Source organism: Saimiri boliviensis, chromosome 5, assembly GCF_048565385.1.
Source record: "Saimiri boliviensis isolate mSaiBol1 chromosome 5, mSaiBol1.pri, whole genome shotgun sequence".
Taxonomy (NCBI): Eukaryota; Metazoa; Chordata; class Mammalia; order Primates; family Cebidae; genus Saimiri; species Saimiri boliviensis.
Window position 1 is genome coordinate 13,859,489 of NC_133453.1, and position 16,677 is coordinate 13,876,165.

At 34.1% G+C, this 16,677-nt stretch overlaps 1 protein-coding gene and 1 non-coding gene across 10 annotated transcripts in view; both read right to left on the minus strand.

Annotated features, from left to right (window-relative positions):
* Positions 1 to 563: 563 nt before the first annotated feature.
* Positions 564 to 708, minus strand: LOC120364372 (U4 spliceosomal RNA). The gene has a single exon (XR_012517926.1). It is a non-coding gene; the product is annotated as a U4 spliceosomal RNA (small nuclear RNA).
* A 290-nt stretch (positions 709 to 998) lies between these two features.
* Positions 999 to 16,677, minus strand: part of AGFG1 (ArfGAP with FG repeats 1) — a 72,336-nt gene continuing 56,657 nt past the window's right edge. For 3 of the 9 annotated variants that reach the window (XM_039469860.2, XM_039469856.2, XM_039469852.2), the window contains 4 exons: positions 11,796 to 11,843; positions 9,715 to 9,873; positions 8,368 to 8,459; positions 999 to 7,766 (listed from right to left, as the gene is read on the minus strand). In XM_039469860.2, coding sequence (XP_039325794.1) covers positions 7,707 to 7,766; positions 8,368 to 8,459; positions 9,715 to 9,873; positions 11,796 to 11,843 — 359 coding nt within the window. In that variant the 3' untranslated portion in view covers positions 999 to 7,706. The remainder of the gene's footprint in view (positions 7,767 to 8,367; positions 8,460 to 9,714; positions 9,874 to 11,795; positions 11,844 to 16,677) is intronic. The other 6 variants (XM_039469861.2, XM_039469857.2, XM_039469854.2 and 3 more) reach the window with 3 other exon arrangements.

Below are 16,677 nucleotides of genomic sequence, written 5' to 3' on the forward strand. Positions count from 1 at the left end.
CCCATCTCAGCCTCCCAAAGTGCTGCAATTACAGGTGTGGGCCACTGAACCCAGCCTAACAGCTATTTATTCTGAAATGTTAATTCCAATTCCTAAAACATTACTGTGTAATTTAAACACACACATCAAATGGCTGTGGAGAATCTTATTTTGGAGGAGATCTCATTTTAAAGTTGGAAAAGTGGAATTATCTGAATTTCTCACCCCAAAACCAGTTAACGGCATAAAAGAACACAGGCAATTTGACTCTGGCATAGTACTTTTCAGAGACCCAAATCTTGAGGTCAGCAAAAATCACTAGCATACCACTTAAGAAAAAAATATGAAGAAAAATAAATTGAATAGTTTCTCATTCAAGAGGCTAAAACAAACATTAGTTCTTTCCTTCTTTTCCCCACCCCCGGGGTGGTGGAAATACTTGTTGATTCTAAGGAAACAAAATTTTCTTTGGTGTTCTGGTGAAGATTAGTGAAAATAATTTAAACAACCAGATGTACAGAATAATCAAGATGGACCCATAACAAATAATAGTGAGTGACCACTACAGGGTAATAAGATTAGTGGTGTGAAAAACGCAGTTCAGTATTTACCTTCTAAATTTCAACAGTAGTAAGATAAATAAAATCCCATTAAAATGCTTTCTTCAATTAGCCATAATTGCGTCTCGGATAAACCTCATTGGCTATGATACTGCCACTGCGCAAAGCTACAATGCTTTCTTAAAACCAACATACATCAAGGTATGTGCAAGAAAAAATCAGTCTTTGAAGGAAAAAAATATATTGCAAATTAAGTAAGATCCTGTTTTTTAAAATAAGACTTTTTAATTTAAAAAATGGCAAAAGTTTAATTAATGGAATAAAACAGGTTAAGCTGGAAGTAAATACATGGGCTGTTTTACAGGAATGCATAATGTGAGTGACGAAAGAAACAAATATTCTTCCAATTTTCCATATTATTTGACACCCATTTAAATGAAAGAGGCTATTCCCAAATGGTACACAAATTCATAAGTTTTTATTTTGAAAAAAATTCTTCCAACAGTATTTCACAATGAACAAGAACTTAACCAAATTTATCTATCATACTAAAGCATTTCAGAAATGAATATTGAAATCAGCCTGTAAGTTTTCATCCAGTATTTAAAACCACCTCCTGAACTAAAATTGGTCTTCAAAAATCATGGTGTATTAACATTTTTCAAACATGCCCTGCTGACTAGAAGGTCCTGTTATTCTTTCTTTTGAAATTCTCAATAAGTTTCCTTGTTCCCTATTTCTAGGATTTAAAGTGCAAAAGTACTTTCTATCAGCTATTAGGACAAGTATTCCTTAAGGAAAATAAACTTTTGCAGGAAACAAATCCTGTGCTTGACTAACAGCAAATACAAGTTAAGAAATTTCTGAGCTCTAAACCATAAGGAATCAGAAACAGAACATTCGGAGTAATAACTCACATTTTTTTTTTCTAAAGCATAGGAAGCTAATTTTGAAGAAATAATGAACAAACATGTGGTTGTGCCAAAATAGAGTTTGCCATAGTTAATTGCTATTTTCTCTTCTTAAAAATAAGGTATAGTCTAAGCTGATGTAAATAAGAAAAGGCACGATACCAACAAATTGTAAAACAAAATATAGCCCCAAGCCATGCACTTTCAGAGTCATGAGTAGGGACAATGAAAAAATTAAGGTGCAAAATAGATGTGAGCTTGCACAATCTTTCAATTAACTGACTGCCTTAATAGTTTTAATTTTAAAAGCATAGGATTTTTCATGTATCTTCAGTCAATTAGAGAGATTTTTTTTTCCTTCTTTAAATTGAAGAATTTCTTAAATAGGGAAGCACAAGATCATACCTACACATCTGGTGAGTCTCAAAATAGAATGATGTCTATTTTATTAAAAGTTTCCAGTCAGGCAGAATCAAGAGTAATCTTCATATATGCATAAGGATATTATCATTGTAACAATATTTTTAGTAGAAAAGTCTATAAACAACTGTTCTCCCAAAGGGACATCCATATAATGGAATCCTGGAGACATTAAAATAATGGGTTAGAGCTGGATGTGGTAATATGGAAAGACAATCAAGTTAAACAAGAACAAAGTCACAAAACTGAACATTTAAAATAAGGAAGAACAGGAAGAGGCATATATAGAGAGGCATACATAAAATAAATGATAACATTTCTGAAAGACTATACAAGAATACAAGAAATTATATACCTCTTGGATGTGAGAATAAAGTCACAGAGGGAGACATACTTTTTGACTTTATGCCCTTTGTGCATATGGCATAATTTTTAGAAAACATAAGCATATATTATAACATACAAAAAAACCTTTAAAGTCTTTAAAAAACCTGATTGCAACCAAAGCATTCTATGAAACATTGACTATATAAGATTAGTTTATAACCCCTTGCTGCCTTTAGTTAATGATCATATAGTCAAAATTAGAAGGCTCCTTGGCATTTGCTTCCTCTGTCTCTCCACTCAAGATTGAGGGAAGATGCTGAGAATTTAGACTTCAAATTTCACTCTCATTGCTTAAATTGTAACATGCATAACATATCAAGATTTCAGAGGACCGATTTAAAAAATTAAACTATGGGCATTTTAATAACCATTTAAAATATTTTATCCAGCATCACTGTATCTTTTTTATAAAAGCTCAAATCACAACATTTTCATTTTATCAGCCCCTACAGCCCTATGTTGGACAAGCACAGATTTCAAAAATACACTGAAATATATGTTGAATTTTTATCCACTAGAATAAAATAACCAGAGTGGTATGAATTCTTGGCAACAGTCTTCACTGGGAAATACCATTGTCAGTCCAAACTTACACAACTGACTTCAAAATCAGACTAAGATGTGGCAAAAGAAGAACCATTCCCTACCTTCACTATCTATTCAGGATTTGCCAACTCAAAGGCCTTGAAAAGCATGTGAATGTTTGAGACTAAGGAAAACTGAGAGTGGTAGGCTAGCGGCCACCTTAAGAGTACATGCCCCATTTTAAAAAGTTGAAATCAGAATGCAACATTTTAAAACACTGTGCTGGTCAAACAAAACATAACTGTACAGAGAATTCAGAGTGTAAGCCTTGAATGTACAATCCCTGTAAAAGCACAACAATTGGACTTTTTAAAACCATGGTTCACAACACTTGGCTCTTTGCAGATTAAATACCTCAGTGCCCACCAAGTATATCTCTAAAAATGAACAAGTGTCCAAATACTTGCTGAATGAATTAACAACATAAAAGCTCTTCAAATACTGGATATAATCATCAAATGAACAATAAATGTAACTAATGAGTTGTGGAATTATATGTCCTTACTGTGCTGGAGCTGGTTTGTAAAGGCTTGGGAGAGCCACTGGTCTGCTATCTCTTTAAACCGCATTTAACAACATCAGATTGGCAGGTAAAATCACCATGGAGATAATATTTATACCACAAATATTAGTAAACACTACAAAACAGGGCCTTTTTTCTTTCGTGAAAGAGTTGTTAAACATTCAGCAGCACACTAGATGACATTGTGGTGATATATTTGTTCACAAATAACCACATGAAAAGTTTAATGTCACTAAATTTTAAAATATAAAAAGAAAATTTTAACTAATGAGGATGATTCAATACAATAGGTTAATTTAATAAAAATTTTAATTATACTACCATTTAAAAAGTAAATTTTAAAACTATATAGGGCACAAACTGTAACAATAAAGGTGGAACGCTTTACAAAACAGGAGTCTATGATACTTCAGATGAGTCTTCAATTTAAAACAGGCTCCACTAGTTACCATATTACTTCTAAAGTTAAAAAAAAAAAAAAAAAAAAAAAAAAAAAACAAGAATAAACTGTACTGACTGCATTAAATTATGAAAAGAATTCAAGTGATTAAAGTTTTTTTTGGGTATACAAGATATAGAATGTAACTTGTTCAGAATTTCAAAATATTAAGAAGGTATGTACTCGTAAAGAAATGTGATAGCATTTTAATCCAAATCTGTTCCCCAGAGCAAAAGCTACCACTAGCTTCACCTCTCTATGCTTTGCTTCTTTCATCCTAAAAGTATGGGTCCACTGCAGGGACTGTAAGAGACGAAATATGAAAATCATTTGGCAAGTGACTGTCTGATATACACCCCATACGTAATACCACTGCTATTATTACCTTGAAGTAGTTAGTGTTAAAACATCTGCAATTTCAGTTTTTCTCACTAGCAAACACAAAAAAACCTCAGGGCGTAGTATGTTAGAACAAGTGAATACTGTTCTAACAAATTTAAAGTATAGTGGTTCTCAAAGGGTCTGGAGACCCTTAAGGTCCACAACCCTTTCTTTGAAGGGCTGTGAAAAGTCAAACTATTTTCATTGTCTTACTAAGACATTATATATCTTTTTCATTCTCATGATTTCACAAGGGCATAGTGGAGTTTTCCAGTGTGTATGCTATGTAATTTTTTTTTAAATTGGAATGCTCTCACTGCTTTTATTAAGCCATTTTTTTTTTAATGCATAAAATGTAAAACATGTTCCTGTTCTCATTAGTTTTTGCTTTGGAAAAGTTATTTTTATCAAAAATGTTATTTATGCCAGCAAGTAGTTTATTATTGTTATATTTAAATAAACATGTTTTTAAAAATCTCAGTATTAATTTCAATACAGTAAATTCTGAGAGATATAACTACATCAACAAAAGCTCTTTGGGGATCTTCAGTAAGAGTTACGGTCCTGAGACTAAAATGCTCCAGAGATGTTTGTACAGTGGTAAAGCAGCAGCCAGGTCACCCTCTCCATGTTGCCAATTGGTGGGAACTGTACTAAAGAGTGACAGTGAGTGAGTGAGTGAGTGAGAGAGAGAGAGAAAGTAAGTGTGTGTGTGTATGTGTGTGTGTGTGTGTGTGTGCAAGGGGCACGGAATCTCACAGGTAAAGAAATGATGTGCTTTTACAAATTAATAGAAGGAATTATTTTTTCACAAAAATAATAAAATATTCTCTATTTCAAAAAATGAGGAAAAAATGTGTTTAAACTATGTCAGAAGTTTGCCATCCCAAAAAAAGATCTTCCTTCCTGAGCAGGGATACCTGCAGATAGATACCTGAACAGGAAAAACAATCTGACTAAACCAGTAAGCCAGGAAATTTGGAGGTTTTTCAGCCTTGTTACCCTTCCAGGATTTTTTTCTCCTTTTTAGTACTCAACATAATTTTGATGGTCCATATAAAACTAGAACAAATCTAAATATAAAAGTCTAACAAAAGCTAATTTTCTTTAATAATAAACAGTGAATATCATAAGAAAAACTACCTTAATACTTTTAATACTTTAAAGCTACCTCTCTCTCTTTTTTTTTTTTTTCTTTTTAATTCTTTTGAGATAGGATCTCACTTGATCACCCAGGCTAGTGTGCAGTGGAGTGGGCTCAAGTGATATTCCCACCTCACCTCCAGGGTAGCTAGGACTACAGGCTCTGCACCACCATACCCAGGTTGGGTCTCTTCTTAAACTAAACATTTCTATTTTATAAGCACTAATTTAAAGTGAGTAGGAGCTCCCATTTAATTACAAACTTCAATAGTTACCCAGAAAAAGAAATAGTCTTTAAAATTATGTTGATAACAACTGTTTAATTTACTACTCAGAAGGAAAGCCTGGTAGGTTATTTGGGTAATGGCCTATAATTAGGTAGTATAACTTCGTACACATGAATCAACTGGGACCCGATACAATCTAAAACAGAAATTCAAATATTGTTTCCCTCAATGAAAAGGGCTGAGGAAGTCCCCCAAAATGTAGAAACATTTCAAGTCTACATCAACACACACCTGGACCTGTGAAGCATTCATTTAATTCTAAAAGAAGAGGCATACTGCTCAGAAAAGAGGCAGAGATTTCCCAGACATCTTGCTTATTAAAATGGTTCAGACAAACCACACTTTCAGCTAGATGTACACTGGACAGCAATGTTTTAACAAGTCTAAAACACCATACAGATTTTAAAATACTATGATAACAACTCAGTCATCATTGCAAAAGGCATTCAACATGAATAAAATGTTTGAGGAAATTGACGTTTACCTCTTTGAATACCAAAGCTTTTAAAAAAGTTTTAATCAATTCAAGATAAAACTTTTAAAACATGTACTACATATCTGTGTATGCAATTTCACCTTCATTACCTTGATTACCTAGAGGCACAGTAAAGACCGATCATCAGATGATGTAGTATAGTGATGTCCTCTAGGCTGGCTAGTGGCCCTTACACTAATGGTCTTGGACAGTGTATGCTCCTCAGAGTTTTTTTTTCCCAGTTGCCTTCCTTGCAAGCCATCCCTTCTAAACTGCTAATATGCTATAGTCTGGACAAGCAAATAATCAAATTTATTAAAATCTCTCATAAAAACAAATGCATAAGCTCTAACACACAGACTTTGTGATTTATATGGGTTGCTCAGAGGCATTTTTTGAAAAGCTATTCCAAGTTTCTGAGTTGCATACTAAACTTAGTATCTTTGCCTTTTTAAACAAAGTATCCCATAACTTCAAGGTAACACTGAGTTCCAGTTTCTTTCCCCTAAAAAACAAACATAAACAAATATCCTAGATATAATATCATTTGCCCAAAAAAAGAAGAGAACTGAGGTGCAGTAATGTCACAGTTAATGCATGTCTACTTCCAATACATTCAAAGACAATATTGTTTTTTAAAAAATCAATAGTTAAAATAGGCCTTTTGCAGTCTGAGAATTCAAGATACTTAGAAAAATTTGTAAATACACATACATGCAAATTCTTCATATATACAAATTTCACAAAATTAATAAGCTGCAAAGAAATTAGAAGGATTATGGAAAATCTGACAAGCTACATTTAAATGCTTTACCACTGACATGTTCCTGAATGTAGCAGTCATAGTAGTTTTAATAAATTTTCTACATGGCCTTTTTATAAAAAGTCACTAAGAAGTCTTTTAAGAATTCAAGATGTTCTCAATTCACTACTCTTACTTAAGGCCACTTTGGTAAAGGCATTGCAGCAAGAACACAAAAACAATAGCATATTTTATAATATTTATTTTTTTCACCTGCAAACTGTAGCAAAACATGATCAGCTTTATTATGCAGACAGGTATCCCTCTACATTTTAAAAGAATTTAGGCATGTATAAATAGAAGAGCTCTTTAGAAAGGAAAAATTCAAGAATGAATAAAACCTTCCAATTTTGACTCTGTAACTTTCCAGTAGCAATGGTTAAAATGATTTTAGGTCATTCATTCCAAGATATATGACAGCACCTTAAAAAGTGGCTGATCTATTTCCCCAGTAACATTTCTCACATAACAATGTGTTAAAGTTACAAATACTGATATGCACAAATAGCTAATTTCTAAGAAAAATATGTACAGTACTGCAGCATAATGAATGTGGTATCTGCAATAACTTAATATTAGCCAATTTTAATATACATGATACCGCTACCCTTTTCTGCCAATTCACAGGTTAAAAGGTGTTACTGGAGCCCTCGGTTTTGCACATATCACCTGGTGTTTAATACACAATGCAGGCTTTTTAAAGACTTCTCTTGTGTTTAAAGCTAAGATCAGTGAAACAAGACAACAGTGCAAGAGGTGGAGAGATGTAATGTAACCACATAAAAGTTCGTTCCAGTAAATTGTCTATATAAGGCTATAAGAAAGGATTGGTTGATGAGCTTCCTGTTGGAAATTGTCCTGTTGGTGCACCAGTCTAAAGGAAAACATAAGACAAATAAAAAGATAAAAGTGGTACATGTACAGAATATAAAAACATTACACTGAATTTAATTTTATTTAATTAGACATTTTGGTTAAGAATTTTTTTAAATTATTGGCAATAACATTTATTTGTTATTGGCAATATGCTATACAAAACTATTAAGTGTCAGGAACTGTACTATGTCTTTCATAACCATTATTTCATAGCGTTCTTGTAACAGATTCTAGGAAGAATATTAGAATGGTCTTAAAAAGCACTTAGAAAAGATTCAAATGAAACTTCTGGCTCTTAAGACCTCTTTTTTATGTTCATCAATTCTTAGGGCCTCTGATAAAGTGTTATTTTGACAAGAAAGCAAATAAGTATCATATTATAAAACAGCTGAACTACTGCAATGCTTTAATTTCCAACTAGTCTTTTGAAAAGGTCAGAAAGGGATCACACATAATGGCTCCAAGTCAATTTGTACAATTTTACCATGTCACATCAAAAGGATACCAAATACCATCTAGGAATATTAACATGCTGCTATTCCTAATTTAAAAATAAGATTTAACAACTTATAAAGTACTTAATTTTAAATTTTGCTTACCATAAAAGGATTACTAGATACTCCAGCAGCTGCAACTTGACCAAAAGGGGTTACCACTGGCTTTGTTTGTCCAAATGCTGCAAAACCTGCACCTTGTTAAAACAGAACCACCAATTATAACCTCTATCTTTAAGAGACAATCTCATGCTTATAAAGCCTCATAATAACTTTCAGAGAAATTCCTATCAGAGCAATAAAAATAAAGTATCAAAGTTAAGTTGTTAGTCCTCAAGCTCTTTCAGATACCAAAGAAAAACTGACAGTAGCATGTCTTAAAATAACTCTTTTTTTGGAGGCAGGATCTCACTCTATTGCCCAGACCGGAGTCCAGAGGCATAATCATGGCTCACTGCAGCCTCAACCTTCAGGGCTCAGGTGATCCTTCCACCTCAGTCTCCCAAGTAGCTGGAACTACAGCCACATGCCACCATACCCAGCTAATTTTTATACTTTTTGTAGAGATAGGATTTCATTATGTTGCCCAGGCTGGTCTCAATCTCTTGGGTTCAAGTGATCCACTTGCCTTGGCCTCCCAAAGTGCTGGGATTTCAGGCATGAGTTACCACACCTGGCCAAGAGAACTTTCATTCAGCTCTTTCATGCCAACTTGTCTCAATAACTAAAATTCATAGGACTTCATTACTAGATGAGTTTGTGACTATTTGGGACAGGCCATGCAGACAACGCAATGATTTCTATGTAAACATCACAATATTTTGTAGAAAATACTTTTATTACTTATGGCTCTTCCATGGTCCATATTTCAGACTTTTAAATAACCATTTACTTTAAAAAAAAAAAATGTAGTTGTGATTCAAGAATCTTCAAATCTATACACTTAAAACTTGAGCAAATGACAGAAATAGGTAAAAATGGTCAAGTCAATCTTCCCATCTCTTCCTAAAATCAAATAACAAACTCTAACTACAGTAGTTATCAAATTAGAAAAGTAGTCTCTTTCACACACACAAAGGTACATATTTCTGTGATGAAAGGAAAAAAAAAAACCAACATTTTAGGTCTATGAAGTCTCCTTTAAAAATCAAGAGGCATATTAGAACATGTAAGACAAATTAATCAGAAAAAGGCTCTAGAAACTCTGAGAATGAAGAAATACTCTACATAGTCACTGATTTCCCATAAATTGTAACCTGCTCACAAAAGCTTACAAAATCACTTAGCTTTCTGAGGTCCAAATCACCAAAAGCTTTTATTTTTGTGTAGTAAATACTCAGTAGATAATACTATAGCATTCATTAGAAAAGTCTTTCTGCCCAAGCACACAACATTATGATATGAAAAGAATATATAAAATGAACTTACAGCTTGCCAAATGTTAGATCTTACCATTGGGCTGTTGAGAAAAAGCTGTCTGTTGAGGGAAAGCTGCTTGGGCTGGGAAGGCAGGCTGCTGGAAGCTGCCACTAAAGCTGGTAGGAAGACTGTAGGGAGCAGGAGTGCCAAATCCCGTGGGCATGCTCATGGATGCAGTGCCAAAGGTTGCCGCTAACAGGAGAAGAGAAGGGCTGATCAGTTACATACAAGAAGACATGTTTAGTTTCTCACAACATTGTAAAAAAGACATCATTTACCTTGAAAAATACTAGGATGTACATTAAAGGCAGTGTTAATTCCAAAATTCCAACAAAGTTACCAATGAGTTTTAGTGCTACACTGTTTTAACATCACCTGTAGAAATTTTGTTCTCCTAAAACCCAATAACCAGAATGAAACTACTAAAGCTGATATTTGAAATCCCAAGAAAATTTCTCAAATTACAAATTCAAGTCTAAACAGTAGTCTTTTTAAAGGCTCATCATCATGCAATTCACACAATTCACATGTATACTAGTGAATGTATACTAGTATACATTTTTGTTTTTAGTTTTGTTTTGCTACATGTAGTAAAATAACAACCAAAATTTAATCTACTGAAGTATCTGCTATAACATAATACGTGTTCCTGGAAAAAAATTTAAAAACCACTGAAAAATAGTTTGTTAAAAAGAATAGGACTTATAGGAAAAACAGGTTTAGTTAGAGGCAGACCACTCAGAACCTATGCAGCTTTGTAACTAAAGCCAGAGAGAAACAGAGAGAAATTCAAAATTCTATTAACAACCATAACACAATTAAAGGACAAGTTCCTATTAAATCAATTATATGGATATATATACACATATGGACTCCCACCCTCTTCTGGAAGGTAAATAAAGACAGCTTTGGAAGACTGAAGGAAGGTTAGGGCAGCTGAGCTATCAAAATTAGTGGGAAATCCACAAAGACTGCATTCTTAGAAAGAATACAGAATAAATGGCCATAGTACTCAATGCTACTGTACTCTTCCTTGCCTTGCCATGTCTAGCTGGTTACTACTTCATGGACAAGGTATTATTATCACATTGGGGGAAATGTGTGTTATCAACTGCTACATATGTGGAATGCTGCCGTAATTTCCCTATTTACTAATCACTTAGGAACTAAAGTACATTATAGAAACACATGCAATAACAGAGCAGTATGTTATTTATTACTAGTGAATATTAAAAACAGAACTGCCAACTATATGTTCTAGGAAGGGTCTCAGTAAAATAAGAGCCAATAATGTTGCTTAAATATAGACTACTAGTAATTACATAATGAAATATTCTTAGCATGATGCAATCAAAATAACATGCTAATTCACTAAATTTACTGATTTTAACAAATTCACCAATTAGATCACTGATTTAATGCACAGAAATTAAACACTAAAAATGTTACACAGAATGTATTTTATTTTTAAAAAGCTGAAAAACAAGTTATAGATGTTGTCCAACATAATCCCTGTAGTCGTAATGTTTACAACAATGCAATTTTGCTCAGTGAACCTAATTAGAATATCAAGAAAATTACTTTTATATTATTGATGAGAAAAAAAAGGAAAAACAGGCCACTGGGAAGCAAGTGAATTAAAGAACAATAAGCACACTGCAAGGGTAATGGGAGGGCTTCATAACAGACAACAATGCATTGACATAACTTTGACAAATCACTTTAAGAGAGCACTAAAAAGCAAAACTTGGATACAGTTAAGCAAAACCAAACTCCATGGAATAATGCAGTAAAATGATTTGCTATATCAAAAAGGCGACAAAGTATCATGAATTCAAACTCAAGAAAAAGAATCATAATAGCTATTAACATTCTAATGTGACCATGTAGGTAAGCAGTAATGCTTTTCAGCATTTATACATAAATCACTACAAAATATTTTCATGGAATTTTAAATACAATGTAATCGGAAAGCCACACATCCATGCCCACTCCATTTTAAAACACGGAAAAAACTTAATTCCGCATGCAGGGATCCAGAACACTAGCAGAAGCTTCCACAAGCAGGTAGACAAATTGCCACACAAATCTAGATATTAATTGTGGCCACCTACCAAAATGAGCGTGAGGAAACACTTGAGAATGCATTGCTCCAGAAAGGCCTTATGGAAAGCCATAAAGAGACCAATGTCAATTAACTTGTGGATAACTATTGTTAAAATAAAAATAAATTTGTTTCATTAAAAGTTATAAAATCAGAGCACACTGTTGCTAAGGGGGTAGCATAATACATAACAAAAGCACATTTACAAAATAAGCCTTTTACTTCACAACACTGTAATATTTATACTGTTTGAAATAAAGTGGAGATTAGAGTAATACATAACAAATTAAGAAACAGTGATGAAATCAATTTTTTAAACAAATAAGCATCAACTTTTCAATAGTCATTAAAAAACGCTTTGTAGGCATCATAAGCTACATCTAAATATGCTATTCATAGAATCATCTGAAATTATCCAGTATCTACATTTGGGATCGAAACCAAGTCTTGGGAGACAGCGTGAACAATGCTAGATTGTTCTATTTACAACTCAGCACATTAACTAGAAATACACAAATAACTCAAATGAACTAATTAAGTATTACAAGGGAAAAACTATTAAATATACTAGTTCATAAGAAAGGTAAACAGTATTTTCAGGTTAAAATATAAAGGCTGAAAAGGAGAGAAAAAAAGCAAAACAGATCTTCTGTAGATCTTACTCACCTGGCATGTTTAAAGATAGACAGGTTACATATAAATTAATAAAAAGTTAACCTAGATTGTTAAATACTAGAACCTTTTTTTGTTTGTTTTAGTAATCTGAAGTAAGACTGTCTCTAAAATATATTTCCATGCATTTAAAATTGGAATACTTTTAAAACTGGCATAAGAATGATTAAGAAATTGAATGGTTCTGAGTTGTGGTTCTGTCATTTACTAGCTGCATAATGTTACTTTATGTTATAAGCTTCTGTTTCCTCATTTGCAAATGGGTTAGAGGGACAGAGAAAATAGTATCTACACTTCAAGCTGTTGTGAAGAGCAAATGCAACAAAAAATCAAAGTGTTGGGCAGTAAATATTGAATGAATGTAACTTTCTTGCCAACTTAAAAAAGTATCACTATGTTCCAAATAGAAAAAAAGATTAATTGAGGGAGATGTGCCTGTGAAAAATAAATGTGACCCTTATACTTATCTCCTTTCTTAAAGCACTTTACAGGTTTGGAGCAGTCCTGCACTAATGACATTGGTTCAACTGTGTTTATTCCAGCATTTCCCACATGCATTTAGACACAGAATTCTTTCCATAGAATTTTGCTAACAACATTACAGGAGACATGTTTCACAAAATACACTGGCAAACACTGACTTTTAGACAACAGTGACTGTTAGCCAATATTAATCAATGTACCTCAGTCTGTAACAAGATGCCCCCCCAAGCTCTGGTCCTGAACTGCTAAAAATTTTTTTTAGACTTTATACAACTTTTGGAAATATAATTCACATACGACACACAATTCATTCATTTAAAGAGTTCAATTTTTAAAACTATATTCTCAGGGTTGTACAACTATCAACACAATCTAATTTTAGAATTACTTTCATCCCCCCTCAAAATAAATATCATACCTATCAGCTGTCACTTCCCATGCTGCCCACCACTACTAAAATCCCAGCCCCTGGCAATCATTCATCTACTTTATCTTTCCATTTCCGGACATTTCATACAAATGGCACCACAAATGTGCGGCCTTTTGTGACTAGTTTCTTTCGCTCAGCAGAATGTTTTCAAGGTTCATCATGTTGTAGCATGTATCAATGCTTCATCACTTTTTATTATCAAATAATTTGTCACTGTATAACTATTCAACATTTGGTTTCATCAGTTGATGGACATTTGGGTTGTTTGTACCGTTTAGCAATGATTAAAATTGATGCTATGAACATCTGTGTACAAATTTTTGTGCAGATGTATGTTTTCATTCCTCTTTGGTATACTCCTAATAGTGGCACTGCTAAGTTACATGCTAACTCTACGACGACCATTTGAGGAACTGCCAGAATGTTTTCCAAGGGGTTGTACCATTTTATATTCCCACAAGCAATATATGAGGTTTCTAATTTCTCTGCCTCCTCACATTGTTCATCATTGTCTTTTCTTTTACTGACCATCTCTATCCCTTCTTGGAGAAATGTCTATTCAAATATTTTGTTCACTTTTTAATTGGGTTGTCTTTTTATTTAGTTGTAAGAGTTCTTTATATATTCTGAATACAAGTCCCTTATCAGATGTATGATTAGTAAATATTTTCTCCATTATCAAGTTTTCTGATGGGTAAATTTTTACAACTTTCCTGTCTTTCTTTTTTTAATTACCAAATTGGTAATTTTCACTTCTGGCTCCTTTTTAAAATACCAACTGTAGAGTATCAAATATTAGAGATGTCCAACTATTAAGAGTAAACTGAGGGCCGGGTGCGGTGGCTCAAGCCTGTAATCCCAGCACTTTGGGAGGCCGAGGCGGGTGGATCACGAGGTCAAGAGATCGAGACCATCCTGGTCAACATGGTGAAACCCCATCTCTACTAAAAATACAAAAAATTAGCTGGGCATGGTGGCTCGTGCCTGTAATCCCAGCTACTCAGGAGGCTGAGGCAAGAGAATTGCTTGAACTCAGGAGGCGGAGGTTGCAGTGAGCCGAGATCGCGCCATTGCACTCCAGCCTGGGTAACAAAAGCGTAACTCCGTCTCAAAAAAAAAAAAAAATAGCTCTAGGGGAGAAAAAAAAATCCTAAATATCACAGAATCCTAAAATCAGGCCATAATAGGTAACCTCCTAATGAGAGTTCCTATGTAACATTACGGTTTTTAAAAAAGCTAAAGCCTCAAAGTTTCATAAATCTGGAAAAAATGATTATTCAAATGTTATTTTAAGAACGACCACGGTGCAGTGGCTCATACCTGTAATCCCAGCACTGTGCAGGGGCTGAGGCAGGCAGATCACTTAAGGCCAGGAGTTCAAGACCAGTCTAGCAAACATGGCAAACCCCACCTCTACTAAAAATATAAAAATCAGCTGGGTGTGGTGGCACACATCTGTAATCCCAGCTACTCAGGAGGCAGAGGCATGAGAATTGCTCAAACCCGTGAGGTAGAGGTTGCTGTGAGCTAAGATTGCACCACTGCACTCCAGTCTGGGTGACAGAGTGATAATCTGTTAAAAAATATATATATATAGATAAAACTTTTCAAATTTCACATAAAACTATTATGTAATACCCCCTCCTCAATTTTTTTTTTTTGAAACAGAGTCTCACTCTGTCACCCAGGCTGGCATGTGGTGGTGCAATTACATCTCACTGCAGCTTTAACCTCCTAGGCTCAGGTAATCCTCCCACCTCAGCCTCCTGAGTAGCTAGGACTACAGGTGCCTGCCACCATGTATTTTTTTTACAAACAGGGTTTTGCCATGTTGCCCAGGTTGGTCTTCAACTTCTGGACTTCAAGCAACCCACCTGTCTTGGCTTCCCAAAGTGCTAGGACCAAAGGGTGCCTCAAAATGTAATTTCATAGTGTTAATATATTAGTTTGTCTGTTTTTGAGACAGTCTCATTCTGTCTCCCAGGCTGGAGTGCAGTGGCATAATCTTAGCTCATTGCAACCTTTGCCTCCTTGGTTCAAGCGATTCTCCTGCCTCAGTCTCCTGAGTAGCTGGGACTAGAGGCGCATGCCACCGCAGCTGGCAAATTTTTGCATTTTTAGTAGAGACAGGGTCTCATCAGGTTGGCCAGGCTGTTCTCAAACTCCGGGCCTCAGATGATCCACCTGCCTAAGCCTCCCAGAATGCTGGATTACAGGCATGAGGCACTGAGCTTGGCTAGTGTTAATATATTTAAAGGCAACCAAAAATTCTTAAATAATATTAATTTTGATGATATAAAACACTAGAAATTCTTAAGCGTAGTGCAATTGTCAAAGTATTGTTTGTATTTCAGCTTCAACAGAAACCTATGCAGTTAATGTTTAAGTGATTTGGTCAATTCAATAATAATCTAATAAAGGTGATGATCAATGTGATAAATTCAAAATGACTTATAATGAAAAAAATGTATTACCTTGAAATAAACATTTGCAGACACAGTAGTTTTACCTTTCTAATAAGTTTTTGTTACTTAGTACTAAAATTATCTTATATCATCTGAACATGTTATTTTATATCCTATGTAGAACTGCAACTTTTATAAAACTTTCATACTCTAAGTAAAATAAGCAAAAAAAAAAAAAGTGCTTAACTCTAATGATAGAACCAACTCAGAGATATAGTCATGAAAGAAAAATAATAGGTCTGATTTACTGAGGAAATGCTGTAATGCAAAGACCACACAGGATAAATTTGCATCATCTAATTTCACAAAAAACCTGCCAGCAAGAGAGTATTATTCACATCCTACAGAGAAGTACAAGAGGAAGGCTCAGAAACGTTAGGTCAACATGATTAGGCTCAGTCAAGGCATAATTTGAGCTTCCATTCATCGGTTCTTAAATGAGGTTATAGTATCTATAAATAATAGCATCTTGTGAATAGATGTATCATAATAAATGTTTGAACCTCTTCCTATCATTCTTACCCCATTCATTAAAAGAACAAAGTTCAAAAGGCTTTCTTATGGTCAACCAGCAAGTAACTATAAATCAGAACTCAAAAACAAGTTTGGCTGGCTGTTCTCAAAACACGTCCAATTAACTTTTCTGGGCCTGTTCCCTCAGCTGTCACACAATTAAAATATTTGTTCGATGAGAGCTGAGTGGATTAAATGAGGCAATACACAAAAATCCATTGTATCACAAGACATTTTACAAACTCAGTCCACTAAATCAAAACAGTATACTAAGAAACAGAAACACTGAACATCTCATGCACCTGATGAAGAAATTCTATGAACAAAAA